Source organism: Montipora capricornis, chromosome 6 (assembly GCF_036669925.1).
Source record: "Montipora capricornis isolate CH-2021 chromosome 6, ASM3666992v2, whole genome shotgun sequence".
Classification (NCBI taxonomy): domain Eukaryota; kingdom Metazoa; phylum Cnidaria; class Anthozoa; order Scleractinia; family Acroporidae; genus Montipora; species Montipora capricornis.
In genome coordinates, this window is record NC_090888.1 from 25,985,239 (window position 1) to 25,995,238 (window position 10,000).

At 40.2% G+C, this 10,000-nt stretch overlaps 1 protein-coding gene across 1 annotated transcript in view; it reads right to left on the bottom strand.

Moving 5' to 3' along the window:
• Window positions 1–10,000, bottom strand: part of LOC138053496 (uncharacterized PE-PGRS family protein PE_PGRS20-like) — a 40,990-nt gene that overhangs the window by 326 nt on the left and 30,664 nt on the right. The window contains exons 3-11 of the mRNA XM_068900125.1: window positions 9,659–9,704; window positions 8,521–8,749; window positions 7,789–8,012; window positions 6,750–6,932; window positions 5,958–6,136; window positions 4,703–4,865; window positions 4,266–4,307; window positions 3,059–3,232; window positions 253–420 (exon numbers count right to left, since the gene is read on the bottom strand). Coding sequence (XP_068756226.1) covers window positions 253–420; window positions 3,059–3,232; window positions 4,266–4,307; window positions 4,703–4,865; window positions 5,958–6,136; window positions 6,750–6,932; window positions 7,789–8,012; window positions 8,521–8,749; window positions 9,659–9,704 — 1,408 coding nt within the window. The remainder of the gene's footprint in view (window positions 1–252; window positions 421–3,058; window positions 3,233–4,265; window positions 4,308–4,702; window positions 4,866–5,957; window positions 6,137–6,749; window positions 6,933–7,788; window positions 8,013–8,520; window positions 8,750–9,658; window positions 9,705–10,000) is intronic.

Genomic DNA, 10,000 nt, shown 5'->3' on the forward strand with positions numbered 1-10,000 from the left:
AGTAGTTATACTCACTCATCACTGTATGTGTATGCTTATGTATCCTTTGCCCATTGTGAACTTACTGCATCGTGAATGGAACAAGTCGATGACCAGAAGGTCGCGCGAGGTCGTCATGCATGATTTTACACGAAAGTATTATAATAGTTTAACTTTTTCGACGTTACTATCTGATACGAAACAATGACGTCGGACGAACTAAACCACATTTGAATGACAAAACAGTCTACCATCAACATTTTCAGATCTTACCTCCACCAGCATCGAGCGCGCATTTCACCGGGTCCCCTCCGGAGATGGAGATTTTTCTGCTGGGATTTCCGTTAAGTTTCCGGGTTAAGATAACCACACTACCACCAGCACCACTTCCCCCGGGGGCGGCTCTGTGAGCTTGTTCAGTCAAGCACTGGCCGGCTTGTCCTGTCAGCATGCAAGAAGAAAACAAAACTCAGAAAACTGACTTTAACCGGACCCCTCCCAGTCTCCTTCGTAGACACTCTTTTGGCTCGTCACGCAATCTTGAAGAGGAAAGATTGCGTGACGAGTCAAAAGAGCGTCTGCGACGGAGACTAGAGCTCTCCGCGCTGTTTCATTCTTTGATAAACAGAAGGCCACACTTTATAGAAGAATTTTAATTACTGGGATCTCCACGTGTCGATTTGGTGGCAGCTAAATTTACCTGAATTGAAATTGTACGAGAAGAAAGACGCACAAAGTGCTACCTCAAATTTACCTAGTGCATACGTGTTCTCTTGATATTCCTAACCATAGGAGGCCGTCCTATTTAATTAATGGTAATAATTAATTCCACAAGACTTACTACAAATTAGTATTCATAATAAAAATTCAACCTTTTTCTTTTAGCATTGGAAGCACCTCGACAAAACTTAAAAAACTAGACCCTCCGTGAGGGTACACTTGGTTGCCTGTGGTACGTGCAGCGTTCCAGGCAATTTTTTTCAAGTTGGGGGGTCACTAAGACCATTTAAGGGGTCACCCAGAAGTCATACCAGCAGAGGCCCTTTGGCTCACAGGTCCTCACACGTTCGTACGACGAAACAGATCCTTTTCTGAGGTTAAAAGCCTGGCTATCGGCCTATTAATTAATCATTTGTCAGAAAGAAGAAATTCCTGTCCTCTTTAGCAAAAAGAGACATGCATTGCTTACGTGTGGTAGTGAAGTAACACAGGGATTTATTCGATAATGTTAACTGAGCTGTGTGTTGTCTTCCAGGAGATTCAAGTTGTCCTTGCGTAATATGTAGCTCTAACAGTGCACGATATTGTTTTGGAATTGTCTATCATTGTAGTGCCATGGTAGAAGTCTTGGGTAAATTGCCTGAGAAGACATGTGGTTACTAGCAAAGTACTGAACCCAGAAAGATTGAAGAAAATAAATGGGAACTGAGAAACATTGTCTTCTGGGCTGACATGTTGATAAACTTCTTTTCACCACAAGTTTATGCGTGCCCTCTGACCATCTGACAGCTTTGTAATACTAAAGTTTACTAAAGTTTACTAAAGTTAATTTTGTCCGACGGGGTTAGTGTCTGGATGGGTGACCTAAAACATATACCCCTTCGTAAAACAGAAGCATTGAACCGAAAATACTATTAACGCTAACAAATGCGAACTCAGCAAGGTACAGATTTTGTTAGCTTGCTTTATGCAAAAACAAATATTGATGCAAAAGTAAATAAATATTGAGCGTTTTTGAGGCGTCATAATCGACGGTATTTTATTTCCCATACAAAGTCTTATAACGCGTTTAAATTCTCAACGGCTGACTGTAACGCAACACCGCTTGCACTCAAAGGTCATCCTCCCACTAGTAATTAATTATTACACGCTCTCTAGTGACGCGAACTTGGGCTGCCTATGAGACGACAAGCTTTCTTTCAAATAATTCTTGGCTTTCACATTTCCGATTATTTTTTTTACCTGAAGACTGAGCAGAGTTGATCACAGATCCACTTAAGGTGTTCGATTCGTTCTCTGTCTTTGTTGAACCCATAAGTTACCAGAGAATTTTCCATTTGGTTTCACTGTTCTACGTAACAGAACACTTGGTAAAATATTAGAAATACAGCTCACTTTGATTTTCGGCTCGACGGGCGACAGATTGTTGTCGAAGTCCATTACTCGTCGCTTTTAAGATTCCACGGCCTGTCTTGTTCAGTATCCAATTGACTTGCCATTATTGACCTTCATAAGGGTATATTTTGTTCAAAGATCCACTAAAACGCCATTCGCGTTACATGACTTTCGACGGCGTTGCCGGTTATGTTAATCGTTCTACTGTGTCCACCAGAGAAATCTACGCATTTCCCACTACCCTCTCGATCCTAAGAAAATACGTGCAGAAGGCTCTATGCACAAAGACACCACTTAGCAGGGGAGTGACAGGCAAGACTTTTACCGACACGGAAAAAAAAACACTGATCAAATGCCATCCTTTTTCCGACTGGGATTTCCATACGGCAACCCAGTAAAAAATGCTGGTCCCGTTGCAAAACAATTCCATGTATAGAGAGTGAGCACAGAAACAAGTGAACAGGTCATACCAAACAACAGATGATTGTTTCGACCTCCCACAGTAAAAATTGCTACACAGAAAGAAGTGATGGCTAAACAAAACATCACATCTCTTAGAGTTTTAGTAGCCTGCGAAGCAGTCGATTCCTTGGCAAACGCTGCGCGGGAAGATCGAGCAAGCAAGCGGGCGAACGAGCGTGCATGGGGTGAGTCAGGAGCCCACAAAGTAAAAGAAGTAGGGAGGAAGCGGGGAGGGGGTAGAATTGACTGCTTTGCAGGCTAGAATTTTAGGAGCCAATAAAGCTAAACAAGGAGGAAACGATCCGAAGGGGTCTCTTCTGTCTTTTCTTTTTTCTTTCTCTGTTCAATCTCGCCGCCTTCTTGATGGATAAAAGTCAGTGATGCTGTTTCAATTTAATGCAGTCAGATTGGTTTGTCAAACCTTTTCCCCAGGATCTTACGGTGACGCTGGAAACTAAGTCAATAAGACTCCCGTACGCAAGCGCACGGCACATAATATTACCTTTGGCCAGAATCTCTCCATCCAGCGTCAGTTCGTCGACCTGCAAATAAACCAGGCCGCCTCCATTTCCTCCTCTACCCCCTGGGACAGAAAAAGCACTACCACCGCCTCCTCCACCACCCCCACCGTAACTTAAACGTGACCCGAAGTCCATGCTGCCGAATTGAAGCCCACCTACGAAAAACAAGGATCCCTACAGTTTATACTGAGTTCAAACATGTCTACATGAGTTTTTCAAGGACATATCATTCCAACTCAGAAATGTATCCTGCCCATATATCGCAAACAAAGACAACGGACGATGTAAACCTATAGCATTGTAAGTAAGTAAGTGGTTGTTTATAGTGGAAGTGCACTTAGCTATCAAGCTAGTTTACAGGCACCCCACTTTTAACAATGTGAAAGAACAATTCAAAGTTAACAGAAACATTATTAAGAACCCCAACTGGCAGGAGGCAACCAGTTGGCTATTTACAAAGCGTGGTAGAGTTGAATCCGAGGCAACCGGAAACAAATTCTAACCAGAGGTTAGAACGGGATTTTAACCCGAAGCAGCTACATGCAAACCCAACGCCCTAACCACTCGACCACGCTGCCTCCATTACATTTGCATTTGCCGGTTGAATAAACTATGTTCCCAATCATTCCGGATGAGACAGTTCCGAGAAACGTCTTCCTAATTTGCATGTGTTTTTAACCATTGCTGCTGCCAATTTAAAGTGCCCCTAACCCCAAAATGTTTTTTTCGCTAAAATGAATCTTTGCACCTGTTCGAAACGCATTGCGGCAATTTTTTCCTTTTTCTAACAGATTCGGCCACTTTATAGCCTTCGAAAGTTGGGAAAATCCAAGCATCTTTTGTTCACGACCGAGTCAGATGGGGATTGGGTCTATTCCTGATGTGACGTCACAATCTACTTTGCATGCATGTTTACAAAGAGTTAATGCAATGTAAATCAGTTTGTGACGTCACATCAGGAATAGACCCACTCCCCTTCTGACTCGGTCATGAACAAATAATAGTTGGATTTTCGCAACTTTCGAAGCCTATAAAATGGCAGAATTTGTTAGAGAAAGGAAAAAATTGCTGCAATGCGTTTCGAACAGGTGCAAAGATTAATTTTAGCGAAAAAAACATTTTGGGGTTAGGGGCACTTTAAAATAGCTGTTCATAATCAGTACGATGAAAGTTTCTTGCGAGGCTTACCTCCTCCTCCTCCACCGCCGTAGTGGTTACCACAAGAATCGCCTGAAAATTAAACGAGCACAAAAAAATTATGATTAACTGTACTAATAAGGCAAAAAACCAGTAAATTTTCGCACTACCGCTGGCTCTATGTTTACCCCTGGGATGCAGTATTGTTGCCTATTGTACCCATATTTAAATGATTGAAATTTTTAACATTAGAGACTTAATATCGTAAAGGAAAAACAGTTTTTTCATCATGCCAGTTTCATGTACTCATTGACCGACCAAGTCCAACAACGGAAACATGCTTGAAGTGAGATATTTAATTTGTCTTTATATCCAGTGCTATTTATAAGGTTTACTAGTTACTGGGTTTATCAGGTAACAAGGGATCATAATGTTTCTTTTGACGCTAAATAAATCAATTTGTGAGTGATTTTGGAGGGATTTGCTACCTCCACCTCCCCCATGAGACGCTGAGCCCGCATTTCCTCCTTCTGCACTTCTGTCGTAGCAATGTGGAGCTTTGTTGAGAGGGTAGCTTCCCGGTTTTCCTCCATCACCTCCATTTCCACCGGGACAACTAGACTGACCACCTCCTCCAGCGTTTGTTCCTATCTGATGAGCGAGAACAAAAAACTTTTATTATATAATAACCCTTCAACTCCCAAGATCTGATTATTAATTCTCCTTTCGAGGTGCTACACAGTTCCTTGTACATTAGTTAACGTTACATAAAGAAAACACCCGCTGGCTGATAAATTTGTCTATGATTCTCATCACCTGTCCGCTAGACGATGTATTAATTTGATTTGAGAAGCATGAATTGCAGCTGAAAATGCAACAGAAGATTTTTATCCTAAAGCTGTTGTTAGTTTTGGGTCATTCTGCTCCGAAGGCGCAAAACGCCATATTTCACGTACCAAAGTGGATCCATCATCCTTCTGGGGAATCAGGTTCTCACCAAATAAACAAATAGCCTCAAACAATGTCCAGTTTGAAGATACAAGTAATCATCGCAGTTATGAACACTTCTAGAGCAGTAGTGAAAATAAAGGCTAAAAACATTCACGCTTAATGCCGCACATCCCATAAAGAGCGTTTTCAAATAAATCGCAATTAATTTTGTAAAAGCTCGTTTTGTTTATTTGCGGAGTTTTCTTCAAGCTTTTTGAAGAAATGTGAAACTTTTACACCATTTTTTCTCTGTTCAAAGAATTATCACGCTAGAAAAACATTTTCGACTCACATTGAGCGTCCCAGGTGACTGTGATTGTACGATATTTAAGTGAAAAGCTCATAATTTGCATACATTTCAATATCTTGCAACCAGAGCCACACTCAATGTGAATTGAGAATGTTTTTCGAGCATGATAATTCTTTGAACAGAGAAAAAAAAAGTTTCACATCTCTTCAAAAAGCTTGAAGAAAGATACGGAAATGAACAAAATAAGCCTTTTCAATTTAATTTGCAATTTATTTGAAAACGTTCTTACAGATTTTTTTCTAATAGTTTACGCTCTCAAAGTTTCGTTAGGAAGTGTGGATAGATTTAGAGACAATTGAGATTTTTTTTTAAATGAGCGGCCTCTCGTTATCGTTGCTATGGTAACAGCTGTTGCTTGGAAACCTATGAGAAATTAAACTTTGGTTATACGTCGAAAATATGTTATGGTTCCAAGGAAATCGAAGCTTGCCTTAAAGACCTACTTTTCCAGCTTTTCCTCCTTTCCCGCCATCATTGCCACCACAGCCACTTCCCCCACCACCTCCCCCACCGCCAGAGAAATGTCCACCGCCTCCCCCACCTGCAGCTCCATCGTCACTGTTTACCGTGGAGTCTGCTCCACCTCCCCCAGCATTGTAACCTCCCGGACCACCTTTAGAACCTAAACAATGAGAACACAAACTACCTCTCAGTTTTAAAATTGTGAAAAGATGAGTCATCGAATTGATAAGAGATGCAGGGGGCTGAAAAATTTCGTTATTTGTTTGTAAATTAAAACTGAACTAAACACAGCCTTCTTTATTTACAAGCTATGGAGGAAGTCTTGAATTATTCAAATTCAACGAGGCTGCCGATCTAGCTCTGCGTCAGGCATTTCAAACAACGTCTATCATATACCGTCAGTCTCAAGTAGTGGTAGTGGATTCACCGCGTGAAAACCAGGAAGTTATCTCAACTGTCCCAAGGGTAGAAAATAAAAGCATCACGACGTTTAAAATTGAAAGCATCGGAAACAACTATAATTCAGAGATTACCAATATCATGCTACCAATTTGTAAGCCATGAAGGTTGGTGTGCAAACATTATCTTAAGAAACTGCCAATAAAAGGATTATTCCAGACGAATTCATGGTAACAATCTAAAAGCAAAAACAGTTGTTTCTTATGTATTGGATTGTCTAAAGAAAGTGTTCTATCTCTGTTACTAGTGCTGATGTTGACCCGTTCTACCGTTTACTATCACGGTTCATCCTCGTCATCACTTCCCTTGCTCACCATTACGTGTTTCAGGTCCATCCCCACCACCACCGCCTCCGATTCCGTTTGTGTTGTTTGCCCATGACGCGCCCGAAATGTCTCCTCCCTTGCCCATATTTCGCTCTTTCGCGGGACAAAAGAAAGTTTCGCCACCAAGACCTCCACCCCCTCGTCTGTCACCTCCAGTACCCCCGTGGAATCCTGAGAGGAAGTCAAAAGTATCGTTAAAATGTCAAGTCAGTGCAGCAACGAAAGGTACTGCATTATTATTTTCTAAAAGAGAAAAACACACAAGCAAAAAAAAAAAAAAAAGGCACATTAAAATTGATGACCAAAATTATGGAAAAGATTGAAAAAGTTTGTTAAAGGTGACAGCTTATGGAAAAATATAAAAATAAGACCGAAGTGTAGCTTCTGACTAAAACGTGGTTGCTCAAGGCGGGGGTAAACCCGACCGCCGGTTTATCGTCGCTTAACATGGATTTAGTGTTTCAAGCAATCAAAAATACCTCTCCTCATTACACGAGGCTATGTTGTGGGATATTTTGTAAATTTTTGGGGAATTTTTGGGTATATTTGGGAAGAGATATTTTTTTCTCAAAGGATTAGTTAAATTGAGGGAAATAGGAAATATTGAAGATTTAATGAAGGTTGGAAATTGGAATTTGAAGTTGAAAATTAGTAGATGGGCACCAAAACAGTTCCACACCAACCTGCAGTGTCCTTGTGGGTGTCAACTGTCTGGTGGTTTTCCAAGACAGTTTTTTTTTACATTTCAATCCCTTCTTTAAACTCCTTCTAGTTTCACTCCAATTCACGTTAAGCCCCACCTTAATTAGTTGACAAGTCATGCAGAGACCTTTTTGAGGAGCTAAAAAAACTAGATTGACTAGATCAACTTGCAACATAGTTAAATGTACGTAGTATTTCCATATTAAGAAGATATTAAGTGATTGTTAACTAACACGACTGAAAGTTTCCCAGCTTACGCTGAACATTTTTAGTCAATAAAGTATATATCTTATCTACCTCGCTGTATTTTATTTGTTTTAGTTACCTTTTCCAGACATGTCGACTTTAGAGGTTTGATCAATGAATAAAGTCCTTGCCTTAAAAGCTAGGATTCCCCCGAGGCCATCTTTTTGCTCGTCGCAAGTCAGGACGCATTTGTTGCGCAAAGAAACTTTACCAAAATAAGGAAATATTTGGGCGATTAAGCAGGTGTTTTGGTCTTTCACGAGAAACATGCCGTGCGGTTGGTCCAAGGTAACATGGCAGAGCCTAAAATAGATGTTAGCAAATTACAAAGTTAAAAACTGTTCAAAGCAATAGCTCAAGCCAAATAGTTTCATTCCTTGAGGTTCATGTCTGGTATCAAGTCACAAGTCTCAACTGTAAATCTGCATTTACAACATATTAGTTGTGCACACTTTCCAGTAACTATTTCCAGTTACTGCGAGCGACTATTTGCAACTGAGAACCAAAAAACTAGCTTGATGAACTCCCGACCTTGTCAGTACACAACTCACAACTGAATACCATTCTACTATCGAAATTCGTATGCTTATAATGAGATCCTCAACTTGAATTCGATTGAAACCGAAATTTCTGGCCAAGTAGTTTGTTTACACACCTAACTTTGAAAACCTTTGAAATCCTATGGTTCGTCAAATCAAAGCTGACGTTGATAATCTTGTATTTGTACACGTTAAAATGAGAAATCTCAACTTTCAATCTGAGACGGAGGAGAAGTGGATTACGTAAAAGGAAACACCAGAGACGTTCTCACCCTTTTTTGGCTACAGTCGAGTTAACCAACTTCACTGTTACAATCTTGTACTTGCCATAGTTTACAAGTTTTCCACTGCTTACAAACAGCAATAACTGATCTCCGGCTTGAGGGCCTGTTGTACAATTTGACAAATGTAGCTGATCCCAACTTAGTCGATTCACTTTCCAAGAGGGAGAAAACGTCTTACAGACGTTGATTGTTTCACCACTGCACTCAAAGACACTGGCTGTAAAATACGGAATGTAACAATCAAAGCCATTCGGTAGTCAGTGTACGGCATGTATTGTGTAGAGTTTCATTCGGTTACTGATATGAGAGAATTTGCCCGGATTTACCTACACACTTAACCGTCGTTCCTTAGAAAATAAAAGATTACTGAAGTAGTAAAATATACACCTTTTGATCATCATTTTGCTAAGCATTAATTGAAGCCAATTTGGTGATTCAATTGACTTCAACCGTTTCCCTTTAAATGGGGGGCTCGAGGGGGGGCGTGGGTGGCAGGAGAGAAATAGAAAATAACACAAACAGCGGTGATAAACGTATTCCAACGCATTTTTATAAACCTTGACGTTTCGTATGCTGGTCAACACACATTTTCAAAAGTGACCGTTACAATTTTTTGAAAACTATATATATATCGTAAACAATAGGGGTCTGGAATCTAGACTGAGAAGAATGATCTGCAGCAGTACGTGCCTAGACATAATGAGAAGCAATAGCTAAAACAGCAATAACTTCTCACTACTAATATTGACATTAAGGGAAGGCTTTAGCTCTTGAATGAACAAAGTCTCTTTAATTTTGCAGTGAAAGTCAGCCACTGCTGGCTGACAGTGAAAGTCAGCCATCAGCTATTGCTGATCATGTGAAAACCACTGGCCACGACATTAAATGGGATCACTTTGACATTTTAGCGTCCGGAAAAACTGACTTTCACTGCATTTAGATATTCAAGAAAAGACAACACCAAGCTACTTGGACTACTTGGTTTACTGAATCTAAAATTTATAACAACACGAAACTGTTTGACACTGTTTCCATAACACGACGTTTCTGTACCGACAAGATATTGACTGCCATTTGTTTTTTCAATGTCACATTTAAGCAGAGTAATTTCGAAGTCATATCTTACTTCCAGGATCAATCGAGGTACAATGCGAGGAACATCCGCAAACAACCTGCAGAAAAGGAATTGAAGTATTTTCATTCTTACTGATATTATGTGCATACAAATGTAATTTCCAGCAAATAATGTACAGGACAGTAGTCTATTAGGGTCAAAATTAACCCCTTTACAGTCGAGGTAAAGTCGAGGTGTAGAGGTAAATCATTATCATTCAAACTGCAAAAATGCCTTCCTGCATACTAATAAGTGTCGAGGTTTACTAATGAGCGTCACTCTAGTACAATGAAAACAATAAACTTGCCTACGCTTGCTGTAACTTAGTTGAAAGCATTAAAATATAGGAAATTA